Source organism: Dasypus novemcinctus, chromosome 13, assembly GCF_030445035.2.
Source record: "Dasypus novemcinctus isolate mDasNov1 chromosome 13, mDasNov1.1.hap2, whole genome shotgun sequence".
NCBI lineage: Eukaryota > Metazoa > Chordata > Mammalia > Cingulata > Dasypodidae > Dasypus > Dasypus novemcinctus.
Window position 1 is genome coordinate 52,979,498 of NC_080685.1, and position 23,742 is coordinate 53,003,239.

Here is a 23,742-nt window from a genome sequence, read left to right on the forward strand (position 1 = left end):
TGACATTTGATACTCTTTGTAGTATGCATCTTGTAGTAGGTCTTTTCACATTTATTCTGATTTGCATACGGTGTGTTTCTTGGACATGTAAGTTCATTTCTTTCATTGGAGTTGGAAAATTTTCAGCCATTATTTCCTCAAATACTCTTTCTGCCCTTTCCCCCTTCTCTTCTCCTTCATGAACTCCCGTGACAAATATGTTACTGTGTTTCATGTTGTCATTCAGTTCCCTGAACCTCTGCTCAAATTTTTTTCCATTCTTTTCTCTCTCTGTTCTTTTCTCACTTCAATTTCAGCTGTTCCTTCTTTGGTATCACTTATTCTTTCTTCTATCATTTTGAGTCTGCTCTAATGTGTTTTTGATCTCAGCTATTGTATCTTTCATTCCTGTGAGCTCTGTTAACTTCTCTATTCAGGATTTCAAATTCTTCTTTGTGCTTGCTCAGTGTCTTCTTGATATCATTTATCTCTTTAGCCATATTGTCTTCCAACTCATTAATTTGATTTTGGAAATTTGTGTGCATCTTCTTAATTAGTTATCTCAAATCCTGTGTCTTTTCTGGGGCTTTAATATGTTCCTTTTCTTGAGCCATGTCTTCCATTTTCTCAGTAATTTTTCCTGATATCTAGGCATATGATTAGAATGGTAGTTTTCTCAGATGCTCACTTTCTTTCTCTTTTGTAGGAATTTAGTGGTGGGACACTGTGTAGTACTGCTGCTCTTTGATTCTTGGTTCAACCTGAATGATTAGAATTGTCCTTTAGTTGCTCAAAACTTGGCTCTGGACCCAGCAATAGGTTACAAACCCGTTTCCTAGGACCTTGGGGAGGTAGGCTATAAAGGCTATAAAAGCTCACATGCACCTCTTTAGTCTGCCAGCAGATGGTGCTCTTTGGCAGCCCTCTAAATTCAATCCCTGTTGGAGTTTGTTGCAACCCAGGTTGGATCCATGTGGCAGAGGTTCCTGCCTGGAGGTTAAGCACCTTGCAGTTCAAAGTTTCTTAGAGATAATTCTTAAGCCTTCTCTGGCAGTCCCTACCCTTTTCCCAGGATAGGAAATACTTCTGCTCCCTCCATGTCCTCAACAATCAGTCCTGGTTATTAGAGAGGCAGATTAGGTGGGTTTGATCTCATTAGTCCCAGATCTTTTAGTCCCTTGCCGGCAGTAACAGCCGCTGATTTCAACTCACAGTTTTGCAGTTGTGATTCTCCTCTTCTGTCCCTCTCTTTTCTGGGTGATGTCTAGCCTTCTCCTGGTGTCCTAAACCCTAGACGATCTTTTTTCCAGGCCAATTCAGCCTGGCCCCTAGCTATTTTTCTGTGAGAAAAGAGAGTCCCGTGTCTGTGTAGTATGCCATTCTCCTGGAAGTCCTCAAATTCAGCTTTGAGTGATGTTGGATTTTTAGACATGTAGAATGATTTCTTTCATTCTTTTTTTTTTTTTTAAAGGAGGGTTTTTTTTTTTTAAGATTTATTTTTATTTTTATTTATTTCTCTCCTCTCCCCTCCTGCCCCCCAGTTATCTGCTCTCTGTGTCCATTCGCTGTGTGTTCTTCTGTGTCCTCTTGCATTCTTGTTAGTGGCACTGGGAACCTGTGGCTCTTTTTGTTGCATCATCTTGCTGCATCAGCTCTCTGTGTGGGTGGTGCCACTTCTGGGCAGGCTGCGCTTTTTTCCACGCGTGGCGGCTCTCCTTGTGGGTTGCACTCCTTTGCGAGGGACATACCCCTGCATGGCACAGCACTGCTTGCGCGCATCAGCACTGTGTGTGCACGTGGGCCAGCTCACCACATGGGTCAGGAGGCCCAGGGTTTGAACCCTGAACTTCCCATATGGTAGGCAGATGCTCTGTCAGTTGAGCCAAATCCACTTCCCGATTTCTTTCATTCTGATACTATTGAACTTAAGTGAATGAATCCAGAATTGCTACTGTCCAGTCGGAATTATATCAGATTCCTTGGCAGCAACACCAAACTAGAGTGGTTTTCCCATCTCAGAATTATGTCTTCCTGGCAGTGTTCCCTCTCTCAAATATAGCAGGACTTTATTTGTGGCATATGTAATGTCTGAAAGACTGACCTGTTTCTGATTAGTGTCCACTCAGGGTTAAATAATATTTTCTTTTCATTCATTTTCTGTTCATGGGGAGCCAGGAATCCATGTAACAAGAGGACTAGAAGGTCTGGTTAGATTTTCCAGAGAAAGTCATTTGATCTGAGATCTGATGGAGGAGTAGATGTTAACTATGTGAATGCAGAGAATAACATGTGCAAATTCCCAGAGAGCATTTGCTGGGGAGCACAGAAAAGAGGAAAAAAACAGTCGATGATAAAAGGAGAGGAAGCTAGGTCTTTATCACATGAGAGTTGGTTGTCCCTGTTAAGGATTTTTTACTAAATCAACTTTATTGAGGTATAGTTGACACACCGTAAAATTCACCCATTTTAATTATACATTTGGACACATTTATATACCTGAATACCTCCAAAATTAAAATATAGAATATTTTATCACTCTTAAAAGTTCAGTGTGCCTATCCCAGCCAATGCTCCTTTTACCTTGACCCCAGGCAACCACTCATCTGTTTTCTGTAATTACAGATTAGGTATCTTTTATAAAGTTGCATGTAACTGGACTAGTGCATTATATACTCTCTTATGTAAGGCTTCTTTTGTGTGACATGATGTTTTTGAGGTTCATCCATGTTTAATGTGTTGGTTAAGTCATTTCTTTTTATTGCTGAGTAGTTTCTATTGTATGGATCTACCAGAGTTTGTTTATTCATTCATCTCTTTTTGGAAGTATGGATTTTTTTCAACTTTTGGCATTCTGGCTGAAATGGCTATGTACATGTCTTTGTGTGAACCTTGTTTCCGTTTTTCTTGGGTAGATATCTAGGAGTGAATGTCCTATGTCATAAAGTAAGTGTGTCTTTTTTGAGACTGTCAAAGTGTTTTCCAAATGCTTGACCAGTTTACATTTTTTCCAGCAATATGTCCAAATTCCAATTGCTCTGCTTCCTTGCCAATACTTGGTATTGACAGTCTTTTTAATTTTAGCTATTCTTATGGATGTTTGGATATATATCATTGTGACTTTAACGTACATTTCATGGAGAATAATTTTGAGTTTCTTTTCTTGTGTTTATTGGTCATATATCTTCTTTTGTAAAATATCTGTTCACATTTTTTGCCCACTTTTTAAATTGTTTATCTTCTTCATATTGCTATATTCTTTTGTCAGATATATGTATACCAACTGTGGCTTGCCTTTTTGTTTTCTTAAGAATGTCTTTTGAAGAGCTGAAGTTTCTATTTTTATGAAGTCATTTATTTTCTTGTCTGTGCTTTTTATGTCATATCTAAGTAATTTTTTTTTATTTTTAATTTTTTAAAATTTTTATTGAAGTGTATCATTCGTACATGAACACGTAAACAATAAGTGTATAGTAAAGATTGTGAACTTACAAAATAAACATACATAATATCACACAGGGGTCTCATACATCACCCCTCCACCAACTCTTTGCATTGGTGTGAAACATTTGTTACAAACTATGCTAGAGCATTGTCAAAATATTACTACCAACTATATTCCTTATCTTACATTTGATGTATTTTTCCCCCATCCCATACTATGTTTTTTTAAAATGTATTTTTGTTACAGATATTTTGAACTTGCAAAACAATCATACAGATGTGCAGAGTTCCCATACAACTCCACATTTGTTACAGATTATAAAATAATATCATCAGACTATTACCACCAATCATGGTCCATAACATACATTTGGCACAAATATTTAAGTAATTTTTGCCTACCCAGTGTATAAAAAAGTTCTCTTATGTTTTAATCTAGATTTTATGTAGTTTTAAGGCCTCTGATCTATTTTGAGTCCTCCCCACCCCACTGCCATCCACCATTATGCATATCCAGTTGTTCCAACAAAATAACTCTATTTATGTAGGTCTATTACTTGGGCTCTATATTCTGTTTCTTTGATCTTTAGGTCTTTCCTTATTCAGGACCACACAGTCTTGATTATTATAACATTATAGTATGTTTTAAAATCTGGTATATGTTTTCCAACACTTTTTGTTTTCAAAGTCGTTTTGTCTATTCTAGATTCTTTACTCTTCTATCTTAATTTTAGTATAAATTTGTCAGTTAGTGGAAAAATGCCGACTCAGATTTTGATTGGTTGTGCTTTGAATCTGCAAATCACTTTGGAAAGAGTTGCTATCTTAACAATATTGAATCTTCCAACAAATCAACAATTGTATATCTCAGGTATGTATCTCCATTTATTTAGCTCTAACTTTAATTTCTCTCAGCAGTGCTATGTCTTTTCAGGTAACAGATTTTGTTCAAATTTTGTTAAATTTATACCTAAGCATTTCATATCATTGATATTATTGCAGATCATATCATTTCATTTCAATTTTTTATTGTCCATTGCTATTACATGGAAACATACTTGAGGTTTTGTACGTTGGCCATGTTTTCTGCAATTGCTAAATTCACTTATTAGTTCTCCTAGCTTTTAACTAGGATTTTTAATATATAAGATCATGTCATGTGCAAATAAAGACAGCTTTATTTCCTTGTTTAAAATCCAAATGCCTTTAATTTCTTTTTCCTGCTTTGCTGAAGTTGTTTTTTCTTTCCCATAAACAGTGTTGAATTTTATCAGCTGTTTTTTTTCTACATCTGTTGAAATGATCATTTTCTTGATTTTTCAAATACTAAGCCAGCCTTACATTCTTTAGGATAAGTCTCACTTGATTATCATGGTATCCTTTTTATGCATTGCTCATTTTGACTTAATTAATGATTTTATTGTGTCTATTTTCATGAGGAGTATTGGTTCATAAATTTCTTATGATATCTTTGCCAGATTTTGGTATTTGTGTAATGCTGCCCTCACAAAATGGGGGCACAAAATGGAAGTCCTCACAAAATGGAACTTACCTCCTTCTGTATTTACAAGAAGGATATGTGTAAGATTTGTGTTAAGTGTTCCTTAAATGGGCAGAATTTACTGGTAAAACCACTTGAGCCTATAGTTTTCTTTGTGAGAAAATGTTTAGTAATGAGTTTCATATCTTTAGTAAATATCAAGTCATTACAGTCTTCTTCTTTTTCTTTTGTTAGAGAATTTGTAGGTTTACGGAAGGATTCCCAAACACTACCCTACCACCAAAACATTGCATTGTTGTGGAACATTTGTTACAATTGATGCTAGCACATTTTTATAGTTGTACTATTAATTAAAGTCCTTGGATTAACTACACGTTTGTGTAGTGTAGTTCCATGGATTCTTTTTATACTTTTTATTCTATTACCTAATATTCAACCTAACATTTCCCCTTTTAATCACATTCAGATATATGTTTCACTGCCTTTTTTTTTTTTTCTATGATTTATTTTATTTATTTCTCTCCCCTTCCCTTCTGCTGTCTCCTCTCTGTGTCCATTTGCTGTGTGTTCTTCTGCGTCCGCTTGCATTATCAAGTGGCACTGGGAAACTGTGTCTCTTTTTTGTTGCATCATCTTGCTGCAGCAGCTCTCCATGTGTACAGCACACTCCTGGAAGGGCTGCGCTTTTTTCATGTGGGGCGGCACTCCTTGTGAGGCTCACTCCTTGCACATGGGGCACCCTTACTTGGGGGCGCCCCTGCGCGGCATGGCAGTCCTTGTGCGGGGCAGCACTGCATGTGGGCCAGCTTAACACATGGATCAGGAGGTCCTGGGGATCGAACCTTGGACCCTCCATATGGTGGATGGACGCTCTATCAGTTGAGCCACATCTGCTTTCCTGTTTCACTGCTGTTAACAGCATTCACAGTGTTGTGTTACTATCACCACCATCCATTGCCAAAACCTTTCCATCATTCCAAGTAGGAATCCTGTACATTTTAAGCCTTAACTTCCCATTCTCTGTCCCCAACCCATCCACTGGTAACCTATATTCTAGATTCTGACTATATGAGTTTTGTTATTCATATTATTTCAAATCAATGAGATCATACAATATTTGTACTTTTGTCTGATTTATTTCACTCAACATGATGCCTTCAAGGTTCATCCACATTGTCTCATATATCAGGACTTCATCCCTTTTAATGACTGAATAATATCCCATTATACGTATGTACCACATTTTATTTATCTTTTTATTGGTTGATATACACTCCCATCTTTTCACAGTTGTGAATAAGGCCTCCGTGAACATTAGTGTGCAAATATCTGTTTGAGTCCCTGCTTTCAGTTCTTTTGGGTATATTCTGAGCAGTAGAATTGCTGGGCCATATGGTCTTTCTCAGCTTAGCTTTCTGAGGAACTGCCAAACTGTCTTTCACAGTAGCTGCACCATTTTACACAGGAATGAATGAGTGTTATAATTTTTCTGCATCTTTTCCAACACTTTTTTTTTTAAACTAGCAGCTATTCTAATGAGTGTGAAATGATATCTCATGGTTTTGATTTGCATTTCCTTGATGGGTAATGATGCTTGGCATCTTTTCATGTGCTTTCTGGCCATTTGTATATCTTCTTTGGAGAGATGTCTATTTAAGCCTTTTGGTCATTTTTTAATTAGGTTGTTTGTTTTTTTGTTGTTGATTTGAAGGATTTCTTTATATATTCTGGATATTAAACTTTTACCAGATACATAGTTTCCAAATATTTTCTCCCATTGTGTAGGCTTTTGTTTTTACTTTCATGTTAGATTCGTATAAGCTGCAAATGTTTTTAATTTTGATGAGGTCCCATGTATCTATTTTTGAATTGTCGTTGCTTGTGCTTTGGGTGTAAAGTCTTAAGAAACCATTGCCTAACACTAGTTCCTGAAGATACTTCCATATGTTTTCTTTGAAAAGTTTTGTAGTTACGGCTCTTATATTAATATTTATTAACTTCATCAATTTTAAGTTGAGTTTTTGTATGTGGTTACCTTCCTTCTTTTGCAGATGGAGATCAAATTTTTATTTATTTAATCATTCAAACTCCATTTAGATCTGCATGATTATAGAAAACACAGGGTATGTAGGCTAGTAACACATAAGAAAGTTGCAGTAGAATGGTAATGAAACCATGTATTCATCATAACATATTTCCGGTGGAAAATATTTTGTTTTGAGTGTTTATTCATTTTATTACTTTTCACTTGATTAAATGTTTTTTTGTTGTATTAGGCCATGTATGTGGCAGCATAACAATAAAAACTCTATTAAAAAATTTGTTGAAAAGATTATTTTTCCCCAATTGAGTAGTCTTTGCCCCCTTATAAAAAATCAGTTGTTCCTAAATGTGAGGATTGATTCCTGAGCTCTCAGTTTGGTTCCTTTGGTCTATATGTCTGTCCATGTGCCAGTACCATGCTGTTTGATTACTCTGACTTTGTAATAACTTTTAAGATCAGAAAATGTGAGTCTTCCAGTTTCATTTTTTCAAGATGGCTTTACCAAGTATCTTTAAAAAATAAAAAAATAAAAAAATAAAAAAAAATTTTTAAGTAGCTTTAGCCAAGTTTGGCTTTTCTATTTCTGCAAAGAAGGTTGTTGGAAATTTGATTGGGATTGCGTTGAATCTATAAATTGCTTCAGGTAAGATTGACTTCTTAATGATATTCAGTCTTCCAATCCATAGCAAGGAATGTCTTTCCATTTATTTAGGTCTTTTTAAAATTTCTTTCATTAATGTTTTGTAGTTTTCTGTGTGCAAGATCTTTACATCCTTGGTTAGATTTATTCCTAGATTTTTGATTGTTTTAGTTGCTGTTGTGATTGGAATTTTTTTCTTGATTTATTCTTCTGATTGTTCACTGCTTGTATATTGAAACACGACTGTTTTTTGGGTATTGATCTTCTACCTTGCCACTTTGCTGGATTCATTTATTAGGTTGAAGATCTTTGTTGTGGATTTTTCGGAATTTTCTGTATATAGGATCATATCATCTGCAAATAGGGAAAGTTTTAATTCTCCCCTTCTTTTTTTTGTTTTTCTTGCCTAATTGCCCTGGAAAGAACTTCTAGGACAATGTTGAATAATGGTGGTGGCATTCGGCATCCTCGTTTTGTTCCTGATCTTGGAGGGGAAGCTTTGAGTCCTTCACCAGTTAGCAGGATGTTAGGTATGGGCACTTCATATATGGTGTTTATCATGTTGAGGATATTTCCTTCTATTCCCTGTTTTAGATATTCCCCTGGGTGATGGTTATGTCCAGCCAGCGTAGAACGATGAGGTCTTCCCTAACCCATTTCTAGGGCAGAACAGAAGTCCCAATCTTCCAGGGAGTCATAATGGCCTTAATGCAGCACAGATGGCCTTCCTTGTCAGAGTGCCGGTAGACCATATGATGACTACCCTCATTTGGCATTAATCACAGCCTGATTTGTCTTGGAGGGTAGATAGGAAGCAGAATCCAGGCCTTGCTACTCAATAACTCTGCATCCTTGGTCAAGTTATTGAAACTCTCTGAGTCTCAGTTTCCTTATCTGCAAAATGGAGGTTAATAATAGTACCCACCATACTGACTGATGTAAAGCATGTGCTTGGCATTGCATCTTGCACATCAGAAGTGTTTTACCATGGTTAAGTGTAAGCCCCACTCTTGAGGGGATAATGCCCCTTCCTTACTATCCACTCCAACCTGATGCACAGTCCTGCACTGATTATGGACTGGTGTTATGGGCATAACTAAGTTTTTATTCAGGGATTTTACTGTAGAGAAAGCACTTCTACAAATCATAATAATGGATTCTTGTGAGATGGGGTTATTTCTTCTCTCTGTTAAATGAGAAACTTCAGCTCAGAGAGGTTAGATGATTTTCCCAAGGTTACAGCAAGTTCTAGGGCTAGAGTTTAGAGCTTACACACCTTGGTTCTACACCCTGATGATGCAAAAGGAACAGGTAAAAGGAAGACATGGCTTAATAAGGGTATGGACAAAGCCTTTGATCAGGAAAGTCAAAGAATAATGCATATGACAATAGTCCTCCCTTCTGATATTCAAAGAAATAAAAATAAGAGACATGGTTATTCTTCTGTCAAAGTGGCATAGTTTTTAAAAATTTTAATTCATAGTGCTGGCAAGCCTTTAAAGAACCTAATACTTGTACGCCTGCTAATGGGAATGTCTAGATATATAATTTTTCTGTAGGGTAATTTGGTAAGACGTAATTAAAGTCCTTAAAAAAATGTACACACTTTAACCCAGTCATTCTATTTACCAGTCTGACCTGGGAAAATCATTTAAAATGGACCCCAAGGAGTATGTTCAGAGTGTTCATCATAGCATTATTTATGTTAAAAAAAAATAGGGAAATGGTTAAATTTATTAGAACACATCCATATGGTAGAATATTGTACAGCTATTAAAGTTATGTTTTCACATTTTACTAAGTGAAAGAAGCCAGTCACAAAGGACTGCATATTGTATGACATCCAGAAAGGCTAATCTATAGAAACAGAAAGTAGATTAATGGTTGTACAGGAGGTATAGAGAGATTGGGAGGTGGTAACTAAGGGTTCAGAATTTCTTTTTAGGGTAATGAAAATGCTCTAAAATTATTGTGGTGATGGTTGCACATTTCTGAGACTATATAAAAGCCATTAATTGTATCTGTTAAATGGAGGAATTTTATAGTATATGAATTATATTTCATGAAACCTGTTTAAAAAAGGCTTATTACTACCTTTTGAGTAATGTGATAGGGAACTACTTGAATATTAGGGAAAGAGCCCTGTAATTGATATTTAATGAGGAAATTTTGCTTATTTCATAGTCATGTGAACTTTTTTTAGTTTTAGTTTCCCTGCTGCTATGACAACCCAAATATGCTGGTGTAACAGCAGTAAGTTATTATCTCATAATTTCAGAGACTAGAAGGCTTGCATCCTCCTGAGGTCGGTACCCTTCTGGTTAGCTGGCAGTTCTAGGGTTCCTTGAATTTCCCATCCGATGGCAGTGTCCTCTCCTTTCTCTTCTGGGTTTTCGCTGACTTCCTGCTTCTGGCTCCTCTCCATGGCTTTCCCTTTAAAAGGCCTCTGGTAGTAATTGAATAAGATCTATCCTCATTCAGTTGGTAACACCTTAGCTAAAAATAACATTTTCAAAAGGTCCTATTTACAATGGGTTCACATCCCCAGGAATGGAATTAAGAACATATATTTTTTTCTGAAATACATAACTCATTCTAACCATAGGTCCAGAGAATAGTCTTAAAATTTAAGATGATGGTATTACTCTTAAAATATTGCTTGTTCAGTATTTTGAAATGAAACAATTTCCTGTGAACAAAGGTAACTGCTTTCTTTCACAATAATGGTGTGCAATCAATCTTAACCATATTGTTTTTTTAAAAAATGTTTTCTCTTGGTGCTGATGCCAAAATGTAGGAAAAATTGATGACAGCAAAAGAATTTTAGGCATGAAGGAGTGGAATCTGATTTTTAACAAATCAGTTTTATTGATACATTTTAATAAAGCATAAATCCATCCACAGTGTACAATAAATGGCATTTGGTGTAATCACATAATTGTGCATTCGTCACTTCAGTCATTCTTAGAGCACTTTCATTATTCCAATAATAATAATAAACAACAAACAAACATAAAAGTCATCACTCCTTAGTCTATGCTTCCCATGCTGTACATAGTTACTCTTCTTTTTCCTTCATAATTAATTCATTTTAATTCATAATTAGGCATCAGTGAGACTAAAGTCAGGAAAAATAGGAGTAGATTTGAATGATTAGATGAAGTTGAAAACAGAGCTCAGATCTCAAAGGACCAACTGAGTCAGCAGCAGTAAAAGCGTAGGGAATGAATTCTTGCTTGTTTTGGGTACGTCTGTTAAACTACAAAGAACCATTGAGACAGTTATAGGAAAAAAATTATGTTATAAAAGAAGAAATGCTTATATAATATTTATTGTAAAGGTAATCATAAGAAACATTATTTACATTTGATTAGTTTAGGAAATCCAGAACATTTTGAGGCTAGCCCAGCATTATTTTCACTTTGACATTTCTTGAGTTATAAAGCATGAATTATAGAACCAGTAAGACTAAAATAACTTAACTTCTTTTAGCACATCTGGTTGTCAGAATGAAAAAATTTTGAAAACAATATATTGCTGCTCATTGTAGAGTTTTCCCAAGTCTAATAATATTAAAATTTGAGTTGTGCTACATAGCTTGAAAAGAATTTAGGTTTTGCATTTGATATAAAAGCAATCACTTAGTCCCATTTATATTTATAGAGAATATCACATATTTTGATATCACATATCACATATAGTGAATATCACATATTTAGTACATGAAATAAGTGTTTTGAGTTTGTATAGGAAATATCATATGAGGCTGCTTCTAAATATTAATAGATCATTTAAAAAATTCTCGTAGGAGTCACTTTAGTTCTCTGATCCTTATTTTTTATTATTATTAATTATAGTATGGGTTAATAGCATCACTGAATTTTTTCATCTCTAAAATTCCCTGACATAGTACCATTTGAATTGGTGAGCAGCAATAAAAGGTTTTGAGCACAAATTATTCCATAATTTGCTAATTTAGTCCAAACAGTACAGGCTAATAGCTAATATCTGTGGTAGCGGCAATAGCAAGGATATGATACTTAAAATATAATCCTTAAGCTGAAGGAATCCCTGTGTCACTTCATATTAATGAGGAAATATATAAAAAATATACAAGTAAGCATATGATAAATGCTAAATGAGAATGTTGTGATAGTTTAGAGGAAGGACAAACCATGGCCAGTTGTGGAACAGCAGTTGAATGACACAAGGTGGTGGTTAAGTCTCTTTGAGAAAAAATGAGTCATTTTCTGTGAGCACAGAAGATAAGAGAGCAGAATATACACTAGCATATAAGATAAGGTCTGTGTCAGAACTTTGTAGGTTATGAAGTTCCACAAAAAGGTAAGCCAGAATATTAATAATTTGATTTTGATATTAGGCATGTGTGTTAGTCAGCCAAATGGGTGCTGATTCAAAGTACAAGAAATCTGTTGGCATTTATAAAGGGTATTTATTTGGGGTAGAAGTCTGAAAGCATAAGTTACTTCCCTCACCAAAGTCTGTTGTCACGTGTTGGAGCAAGATGGCTGCAGGTCTCTGCGACGGTTCAGCCTTCCTCTTCCTCCAAAGGCTCCATGATCCCAGCTCCTTCCTTTCTCAACCATAGGTTAGCATAAGGCTGTCTCTGTCGCCTGGACTTGTTTCTCTCTGGGCTCAGCTACTCTACTCTCTCCACAAGGCCAGCTGTAAACTATCAGGTGAATGGCTCATCTCTCTTCCTGGGGCTTCTGCCATGTCTAATGGAGCCTTCTCATTTTCCTCATGTATCTGCTTCTCTGTGTGTTTACTTCCTGGGGTTTCTGCATCAAAATCTAAAACTCTCTCCCCTGCTGTATCATTTTCTCTGTGGGTCCCCACCCAATAAGGGGGAAGGCACTAAACATCCTACTGATGGGCCAGATCGAAACCCAATTTTAATCAAGTAAAGGTGAAACCTCTGAATCTAATGCAGTCTGATATGCCCAGAGGAACAGACCAGTTTACAAACATAATCCAGTATGTAACTTTGGAATTCATAAAACTATACCAAGCCACTACAGTATGAGATTAGTTCCCCATTGTGCCATTTGATAATTATGTCTGTGAGCCTTGGCTTCTTCATGTGTAAAATAGAGGTAAGAATATGTACATCTCAGCCTACATGTTCAATCAAGTGTTAAAAACTGCTCTTTGACCTTGAATAAAAGGGGGAAATGGCAAAGACAAATGAGGATATAGCTAAGAGTCTTCCAAAAAGAGTCGGGAGGTCATCAGAGGGGTCGCGCTTACGCACACCTCAGCAGGACCCCAGAAAAACCAAAATAGATACAACCCTAGGTACTGGTTGTCCTGAAGGCTACGGAGATCCACAGGGTATATAGTCATGGCAGATGGATTTGGAGCTCTGTGCCATTTCAGAGGACCCTACTTTGGAATTTGTGCTCCTGATTGTGACAAAGCTGGACTCAGATGTGACTTTTCTACACATGCCTCTTCTGTCACTTTTACTGAACCTGTGGTTGGCACTAGGGATGATCCATACTCAGGAGACTTGAATCTCTGGTCTGCCCATGTGCCAGCTGGGACCTGAGCCTCCACAGAGTGGCATCTCCTACTCTCTGGTTCGTTGGTCTTACACAGGTCAGCTAACAGGAAGATGAAGATGGTCAACTACCACACCAGGGAATCAAGAGTGCCTACAACTGGAAGCAGAGGAATTGCATCCATCATCCATGTGGAATCTAAGCCCCCTCTTGATCTAGAGGTGGAGGGGACATCGCCATCCCAGGGTCCACAGAATGGAGGAATAAAATATGGACTAGAGTGGACTTACTGATATTCTACTATAAAACTATTGTGATGAGTAATAGAAGAAATTTTAGCATCAAGGTGGAGAAAGTGGCCACAGTAGTTGCTGAAGGTAGGGAGATGGTAGAAGAGATGTGATATAGGGGAATTTTTGGGATTTTGAGTTGTCCTTCATGATATTGCAGGGTCAGATGCTGGGAATTATATATCCTGCCGTAACCCACTGAATGTACTGGGGGAGAGTGCAAACTACAGGGTAAGCTATTATCTGTGTAGTGCAGCAGTGCCCCAAAATGTGTTCACTGAGTGTGATGAGTGGGCCACAGTCATGAGGGAGGTTGTTGGTATGGGAGGAGTGGGGTAGGGGATTGTGGGTTATACAGGAACCTCTTATATTTTTTAGTGTAACATTTTTTTTTCTGATGTGTATATATCTTCAAAAAAATACAATTTACAAAAATGATGCGGTGGGGGTGGGGAGTGGGTTATATGGGAACCTCTTATTTTTTTTTTTTTAATGTTTTTTAATGTAACATTCCTTGTGATCTATTAACTTTAATTTAAAAAAAAAAGAATATGTACAGTGCTTTAGTTTGCTAAAGTTTCTGGGAGCAATATACCAGAAATAGGTTGGCTTTTTTCAAGAGATATTTATTAGGTTGAAATCTTACAGTTGTGAGGCTGTAAAAATGTCCAAATCAAGGCATCATCAAGAGATGTTGTCTCATCAAGGTGCATCTGTGGGTGATTAGGCACATTGCACTGTCCTTTCCCCTCTCTTCCTGGCCTCATAGCCTTTGACTTCAGCTTCAGTGGCTCTTCTCAGCTTCTAGGATTTTTTCTCTCTGTCTCTACAGCTTTTTTTCTATGCCTGCAGCTTTTTATTCCTCCATTTATAAAGGACTCTAGGTAGAGGATTAAGATGCATCCTGGGTCTTGCAATCTAATCAAAGGCCCTTAACTGAGGAAATATGATCAAAAAGTCGCATCTACAGTAGGTGTACATGCACAGGAATGGGTTAGCTTTAAGAACAGGTTTTTCTGGGGTCCATCCAGGTTCAGACTGTCAATATTGCATAGAATTGTTTGATTATTATACATTCATTCATTCATTCAATATTTTTAAAGTTCTTACTCTTTGCAAGTAACTATTTTAGACAGTGAGGGAATAGAGTGGCGAATGGCAAAGATGAGATCCCTGCTCCCATGCAGCTTACATTCTAGTAGTAGGAGACAGATAAACAAGCAAACAAATGGCAAAATAGCAGATTATGATAGAGTAATAAGATACTGGGTGGATATTCTAGATTGTGGTATATAAGAAAGTCTCTCTGAGGAAGTGACATTTAAATGCATGAGGTCTGACAAGAAGTCCACCATATGAAGACATGGGGAATGGCCCCAATGGAACAGTTAATAAAAATGTCCTAAATTATGGATAAGCTTGGGTGGTTGTTAGGATTAATTGTTGGCTATCCTTATTATTATTATCATTGCAATTATTTTTTTTTAAAGCTGAATTAAAATTTTTTTTTTCTTATTCTCCCCCATCCCCCTGTTGTCTGTGTCCATTTGCTGTGTGTTCTTCTGTGTCTGTTGTATTCTTATTAGGCAGCTCCAGGAACCCAAACTTGGACCTTCTGGAGTGGAAGAGAGGTGATCATTCTCTTGCTCCACCTCAGCTCCGTAGTTTGCTGCATCTCATATTGTCTCTTCTCTGTGTCTTATTTTTGTTGCGTCATCTTGCTGCGTTAGTTCTCCATGTGGGCGGCAGCACTCTTGGGTGGGTTACACTCTTGCGTGGGACTGCACTTTTTGCATTGGGGGCATTCCTTGCACAGGGGACACTGTGCAGGTGACATTCCTTGCACATGGCAGCACTCCATGTGGACCAGCTTGCTACATGGACCCAGGAGACCCTGGGTATCAAACCCTGGACCTCCTATATGGTAGGCAGAAGCTCTATCAGTTGAGCCACATCTGCTTCCCCATTGCAAATATTTGTTCAGGAAGATTTACAAAGTAGCATTAGAATAGGATGTGGAAGCCACTTTTGCTTCTTTGTTATTTCTGAATGTTACTTTGCATGTTGTGTCTCAGGTTAGAATATCTCATGCCCCAAAGTGTTAAATCATCTAACAACTCAAAGCAAAACAGGAAGTAATACTTCTGTAGCATTTACTATGTGCTGGGTACTGTTCTAAGTAGTTTACTTGCCTTTTGAAATTGTCTGAGAATGGACTTAGGATCCAGGAAAGGGAGAAATCTCAAGAAATAAGAGGGAATGGGAACTTAAAATGAATTAGAGGAGGTGTCATAATGCCTAAGAGACCCAAAATGATACTGTAGGTGAAGAGGTAGAAGGGAGGAAAAGTCTCTCTCTTGACAAAAATACTTTCCAAATTCCATCTTTTCTGTCTTTTGTTTGGGGCAAGAGATTGTTGGTAGGGAGGAGCCTTGCCTGTAAGAACAGGGTAGGTTCCAGATCCTGACAGGAAGTTATAAGAATCTCATGACTTAACAGTTCTCAGAAGCTCCTCTGACTCTACCTTCTTCTCCTTGCTGGTGTTAGAAGTAGCTGCCTCTTCTTACCATCTGTTTTTCTACCACAGACCTCCTAAAGACTTGCTTTGGACTCTATGCCAAGTATGGGTTTAATGTTAAAATTTTGAATGTTTTTTTTGCCCTCTTCTCCAAATTTCTTCTTTGCTTTTGGATCCTTGACGTCCTTTATGTTTGAGACAAAAGCTTTTTTATCTACTATTAGAGTTTTAAAGTATAAAAGGAAAATTCCCTTTTGAGGGTGCATGTTGATTTAAACCTACTATGCTAAAGTATAATCAGTCAGTAAATTAACATGAATAACTTATTTTTTTATTCTGATTGTAGAAAAATTAAAATTAACAAGGTTATGGAGGTACTAATATGGTTGTGGGAAATTAGACTGTGGAACACTTTTTTTCTCCCCAGTTTAGCACTTCTTTGCCTTTCAGCTGTGCAGAGAAAAATAGAACCTGAATGTAAACATATTTTTATCATGTGATTATATATATTTGCACCTTAGTGAGGATATCTGATTCTGTTAGATGATGTATAATTTTTAACATAAGCACTCTTTTTTATAAGTAAGAGTATAACAATTCAAGTTTTGCGTCAGAATTGCTTGAAACTCTTTAAAAATATCTATATCCCCCAGTCTGACCTGGAAAATTCTGAAGTAGACATTAGTGTTTAATATACAAAAAGTCCAAGGGTTTCTTTATTTTTAGCCAGTATTGAGATTTAGTAAATGGAGATATTGGCATATTGTATTTTATATTTGATGGCAGTATGATACCATACTATTGCAAAAGTTTTTAGCATTTATTTGCGTAAGTGTGATGAAATTTTTTTTTTTTTTTGAGGTTGGGCCGGGGATTGAATCCAGGACCTTGTATGTGGAAAGCTGGCACTCAACCACTGAGCCATATTGGCTCCCCTGAGTTGTTTTTTTTTTTTTTTCTTGTTTGTTTGCTTGTTTTTTGTTTTTAGGAGGCATTGGGAACTGAACCTGGGACCTCCCGTGTGGGAAGCAGGTACTCAACGAATTGAGCTACATCTGCTCCCCGATGTGTATTTTTTTTTTTAACCTAAACATTAAAAACTGTTTATTTTCATTGGTCACATGAGCTTTCTTTCTCAAAGTGTCTCTTTATCTTTCTTTTTTTTTTTTTTTTAAAGATACATAGGTCACGCAAAATGTTACATTAAAAAATACAAGAGGTTCCCATATACCCCACTCCCACTTCCCCCACTCTTCGCACATCAACAGCCTCTTTCACTGGTGTAGCACATTCGTTGCATTTGATGAATGCATTTTGGAGCACTGCTACACTGCATGGATTATAGTTTACATTGTAGTTTACACTCTCCCCCAGTACATTCAGTGGGTTATGACAGGATATATAAAGTTCAGCATCTGTCCCTGCAATATCATTTAGGACAACTCCAAGTCCCAAAAATGCCCCCACATCACCTTTCTTCTCCCTCTCCTTGCCCTCAGCAACTACTGTGGCCGCTTTCTCCACATCAATGCTACTGTTTTCTTCCATTACTAGTCACAATAGTTCTATAGTAGAATACCAGTAAGTCCACTCTAATCCATGTTTTATTCTGCCATCCTGAGGACCCTGGGATGGCGATGTCCACTCCACCTCTAAATCGAGAGGGGGCTTAGATCCCACATGGCTGATAGATGATGAGTTTTTTTTTTTTTTTTCATTTCTCTCCCCTTCCTCACAAGTTGTCTGCTCTCTCTGTTCATTCTCTGTGTGCTCTCTGTCTGCTTGTATTCTTGTCAGTGGCACCAGAAATCTGTGTCTTTTTGTTGCATCATCTTCCTGCGTCAGCTCTCCATGGGCACAGCATTACTTCTCGGCAGGCTGCACTTTTTTTTGCGCGGGGTGGCTCTCCTTATGGGGCTCACTCCTTGCGCGTCGGGCTCCCCTATGTGGGGGACACCCTGTGTGGCACAGTACTCCTTGTGCACATCAGCACTGTGCATGGGCCAGCTTCACCACACGGGTCAGGAGGCCCTGGGTTTGAACCTTGGATCTCCCATGTGGCAGGCAGATACTCTATCTATTGAGCCAAATCTACTTCCCAAATATTTTTCATGTCATGTTTTCAACCATCTCCCATGTATTTATGTGGTACTAGGTGCTGTAATGAATTCTGATATGAACATGGCAATTCATTTTACAAATATAGATTAATTTTTGATAATCTAAAATATGTGAATAATAGAAATAAACAGAGTTTTTAGAATAGAATAATGGATTTGAAGCTCCATTGTTAGGCACATATTCATCTCATATATATATATGAGATACATGAGATTATAATATTGGAGAAAATTCTGCTTAAATATGAAACTAAGGGCAAATTACTATTATAACACTCTTTCACGATAACAGCAGAGTTGAATAGTTGTTACAGGGACCATATATCCTACAAAACCTAAAATATTTAATATCTGGCCCTGTGTAGGAAAAGGTTGTTGACTCCAGACAAAGGCATTTGTGTCTTTTATAAGTATGAAGAGTTTTATTTCTACCTTTCAAATTTGTATGCCTCTTTTTTTTTTTCTTGCCTTATTATACTTCCAGAAGATACTGCGTAAAGGTGATGGTAGTGGACATCCTTTCCTCATTCCTTATCTCTGGAGAAAAGCATTCAGTCTTTCAACCAGTATGATGTCAGTTGTAGTTTTTTCATAGATGCTCTTAAGGCTGAGAAAAATTCCTTATATTACTAATTTACTCAGAGTTATTATCATGCATCAATTGATATGACTATGTGGTCTTTTTTCTTTAATCTGTTAATATGGTGGATTATATTGATTGATTTTCACATATTGAACCAGTATTGCATTTTCTGGATAAAACCCCACTGGTTGTTTCCCCCTTTCCTGTCATTTTTTGGATTATTTGAATGCGTTTTTAGTGTTTCATTTTTACTATAATTCTTTATGTGGTTCTAGTAGTGGTAGTTCCAGGGATTGAGGTTTCTGTTTCTTGCATATTAATAGAAATGCAATAAATATTTTGTTGGCTTAAACTTAACTACTTAACTTTTCATGCTGTCTTTTTTTAAACCTATTTTCTATACGATGAACATTTTAATTATTGATTATTTGCTCAGTGATTTGAAGATATGCCTGAAATTTGACTTATGGTTCAGAATTAATTCTTGAAGATAGCGAATAATTAAAACAGTTTTATTTTTTGGACTTTAAATGGATTGCAACAGATAGAAAGTAGAGAAAATTTTGTGGCAAGACCTTGTTTCATCCGTATTTTGTGTCCTTTAGAGATTAGTATGGGGCTATAAACATTGTAATAAAAATAATGAATTTGTTTCATTTACTTTGGTAAGTGTCCAAATTATTAATATTGTTAATCTAAACAATTTGGAAGCTATATGTCCATTTTATTAATCTAGATACTGTGATTCAGCAACGTTAAGTCATGTGCAAGATCACATACAGTAGTGATATTTGAGTTCAAACCCAGGTCGTCTTATCTCTAAAATCCATGTGTTTTCCCCTTAATGTAATCATTCATTCAACAAGTATTTATTGATTACCTACTATGTAATAGGTACTATATTATTTGTGGTTGAAATCAACAGAGTTCTTGCCCTCATGGTGTTACTGTCTTGTAGGTGAGGCAGCCACTAAACAAGTAAATGTAAAAATAAACGTGTAATTATAAAACATAGTAAGTGTAGTGAAGGGGAAGGACAGGGTATAATGAAAAACGAAAACATGGGAACCTAGTTTAGATTGGGTATTCCAGAAGACATCTTTGTGGAAGTGACATTTGAGGTAAGAATCTAAGATGGATAGCAGTTAGCAAAGATAGGGGGAAAAGCTGTATTAGCAGAGAGAAAAGGATGTCTTAAAGCTTTGAGTTGGGAAAGCATTTTAAAGTATTCAAGAAACTGTAACAAGGCCAGTGTGGCTGGAAAGTAGTAAGAAATTTTGGGTGTGAGATGAGCCTGGAGAGAGAGGGTGAGGAAGGGGCCAGTTTATCTAGGACGTTTTTGTAGGCCATGGCAGGAATTATATTGCTTAATTGACAGTTACCTTAATTTTCCTTCCTAAAGGAAAATGACCATTTAGAGCATAAACAATTTATAAGGATAAAACTGTCTCCTTGCATGAAATAGTTGATAGATATAGCTGTTATCTCTACCTCATTCTTAAGTTCGAAGAATCTAGCATCATGTGCTTACCTGTAATGTCTCAGGTTTTTCTGATAAAAAGAAATTGAATTCTCCCAAAATGCTTAGTAGGTTTCACTGTATTGGTTAAAATGAAACTAGAGGGACCACATATTTAGAATATCTTGTGAAAAACAATGCCCTTTACAAGTTATTTTTAAACCTTAAACATACTGATGGATTTTTATTTCAAATTTGTAATATATTGAAACACATTTTATACCTTTCTCAGTCTGAGGGAAAAGGCCATACCAGTGCTGGAGATGCAATATATGAGGTGGTGAGTCTTCAGAGAGAGTCTGAGAAGGAGGAAGCAATCACCCCTACTAGTGGAGGGGGCCCAATGTCACCCCAGGAGGAGGAACCAGAAGAGGGTAAGAAGCTGAACTTATTCAATCCCATTTCTTTATACAGCTGCTTTACTGTATAAACCTCAAAGGGGTGTGTGTCTGTGTGTGTGTCTGTATTTGTATTTGGCGGGGATGGCAATGAGGGGGGATATGGTTATTCATAGTCTCTGTAATCTTTAGGCTGGATTTGTTTCTACAACATGTAGAAGATAATTTGGCTCATTTGGTTCCTTTGTTGCATAGTCACTAGTGCTCCTTAGGTAGCTGTTTAAATTTAGCTGCCTTACTATGCTATTTTTGCTGCCTATTTTATTTCATTGAAGTATTTTTAAAAATATTTTTTAAAAGATACTTAGATTATGTAAATGTTACACAAAAATATAGGGATTCCCATATGCCCCACTCCCCATACCTCCTATACCCTCCCACATAAACAACATCCGTCATTAATGTGGCACATCCATTGCAATTGATAAACGCATTCTGGGGCATTTTCACTGAGCATGGACCATAGTTCACCTTGTAGTTTACACTCTCTCCCACAGAATTCTGCATGTTATGGGAAGATACAAAATAGCCTATATTTGGCATTGCAGTGTCATTCAGGATGATTTCCAAGTCCTGAAAGAACCCCTGTATTAACCTCTTTTCCCCTCTCTCTGCCCCCAGAGTCTTCAGTGGCCACTGCTTCCATTTCAATGTTGTGATTTTTTTCTATTGCTAGAATCACAATAAGTCTATAGTAGAATATCAGTAAGTCCACTCTAGTCCATAGTTCATTCCCCAATCCTGAGGATTGTGGAATGGTGATGTCCACTACAACTCTAATTAAGAGGAGGTTTCAAACCCATGCAGCCAGTGGATGAGACTCTCTTGTTTGCAGATGTAGGCTCTCTCATTTCCTTTGTATGGTGGTTGTCAATCCTCACCTCCTTGTTAATTGTCCTGGGTGAGTCCAACGAACTGGAGAATAGGTTTTGCAGTTCTGCCAAGGCTCAGGCCCAGCTGGCACATGGACAGCTCAAAGATTCTAGTCTCTTGGACATAACACTTACAAAGTCCAGCACCAACTATAGGTTTAAATAGAAAGGACAGATGAGCCATGTGTAGGGAAGCCATAACTGAGTCCAACTCTGTCACTCTCAGGAGCACAAACTCCAAAGTAGGGCCCACTGGCAAGACACCAAATTCCAGAGCTATCTACCCTGACCATAGCACCTGGGTGTCTCCAGAACCCTCAGGTATCCGCCTATTTGGGGTAGTATCCACTTTGGCAGTCTGTGAGATCCTGCTGAGATGTGCATAAGCGTTACCTCTGGGATGACCTCCTGACTCACTTTGAAGTCTCTTAGCCGTATGAACTCATTTGTCTTTACCTTTTCCCCCTTTTATTGAAGGTCTTTTTCCAGTTGCATTGCTAGTTGGTGCTTGGTAGTAATCCCTTGGTGCCAGGGAGGCTCATCTCCGGGAATCATGTCCCAAACTGGGGGGAAGGAAGCATTATATGCTGAGTTTGGCTTAGAAAGAGGCCACATTTGAGCAACAAAGAGGCTCTCAGGAGGCAACCTTTAGGCACCCCACACACTAGGCTAAGTTACAATTTCAAGTGCAAAGGCTAACAAGCATAGTCGTCAATATCAAGGACCTCCTTTGCCAGTCATTGTCCCTGTACTTGGGGGACTGTTGCTGCTCCATTAGAGAAAGTGACTGAGCTCTCCAGTATGGGAATTCAGTATTCTCTCGGATTGTGTGAGTCTCCACCCACTGTGACAATGCCCTATGAACATTTGAACACATTTATATATCTTATATTATGCCCAGGTGAACTTTCTCCCATGTAGCCCCCATCACTGACACCCCACACCAAAGATCCTCCCCTGCCCCAGTTGTAATCTTTCTGTGATCCAAAGCTTCCTAACAAATGAAGCCAAAAAAATATCCAAGTACAATGAATAGGAAAATGAAATAATGATAGGTGTACATATAAAAAATAAAATACATAAAAATTGAAAAAAACTAAAAATAAAATAAAATTGTAAGATTGGGCTATTAAAAAATAATAGAGAATATATTAAAATTTTTTCTGATATTTTTTCTTTCAGCAATGTAATATCTGTTGTCCTTTAGGTAGAGTGACATTTTCTTCCATTTCTTCCCCAGTGTCTTAACTTATTTTCATTTTGTTTTCAAAGAAATTTTAGGTCACAGTGAAGTCACATACAGAATATAGGGGACTCCCATATACCCAACATCCTCCTCTTTTCCCCCTTCCTATATTAATATCTTTTTATATGTGGATGGTACCTTTGTCATTGAAGTATTTTTGAAGTGTTTAATGAGAAATTTCAAATTCTCCTAAGTGTTTTTAGAATTTTAGTGATGTCATGTCCTACTTCTCATTTAACGTTGTTCAGTTTTGATATGTTTTTTGTGTAATTGCCACTTTTTAAGAAAAATTTACATGGATGCTGCTGAAAGATGCTAACCCACCTAATGAAAGTCATACAGCAGTTAGCTCTACATTGAGTACTTTTTATATAGAAACTAGAACTAATTGACAGATCTTTATTTTAAGCCCTTATATTATCTACTTATTGGTAGGGTTTATTAAAAATAAATATTTGAATTTACATCATCTTGTAAAAAGCATCTTTGAATTCATTCTTTTTGTGGAACTATCCTTTTCTTTGCTATAAAAATAATAATAGCTAATACTTAATGAGTTCTTATAATATGCTAGGCATCATTCTAATTGTTTCAAATTGTTAACTAATTTAATTCTTGAAATCCTATATGTACTCTTATTAACTTGGTTTAGAGATGAGAAACTAAGGCACAGAGAAGATAAGCCACTTGCTTAAGGTCGTTTAAGCTAAAGATGACAAAGCTAAGATCTGAACCTGGGTTGTCGGACTTTAAAGCCATTCTTGTAAATAATACCAAACTATTCTGCCAAATTACCCAAATGCTAAAATATCTAAGCAACTCACTTTCTGACTGCTTTCTTTCTCTATTGATTTACCTTTTCTGGATATTTCATATAAATGAAATCATACAAAACATGACTTTGTGTCTGGCATCTTTCACTTGGCATAATGTTTACAAGGTTTATTCATGTTGTACCATGTATCAGTATTTCATTTCTTTTTGACTGAAAAATATTCCATTGTATAGATATACCACATTTTGTTTATCCATTCATCAGTTGATGGACATTTGCATTGTTTTCATC

At 36.9% G+C, this 23,742-nt stretch overlaps 1 protein-coding gene across 2 annotated transcripts in view; it reads left to right on the forward strand.

Moving 5' to 3' along the window:
- The window catches only part of RABGAP1L (RAB GTPase activating protein 1 like), an 808,684-nt gene that overhangs the window by 187,411 nt on the left and 597,531 nt on the right, over positions 1 to 23,742 (forward strand). For both annotated transcript variants that reach the window (XM_058310154.1, XM_071207578.1), the window contains exon 12: positions 20,393 to 20,534. In XM_058310154.1, the coding sequence (XP_058166137.1) occupies positions 20,393 to 20,534 (142 nt within the window). The remainder of the gene's footprint in view (positions 1 to 20,392; positions 20,535 to 23,742) is intronic.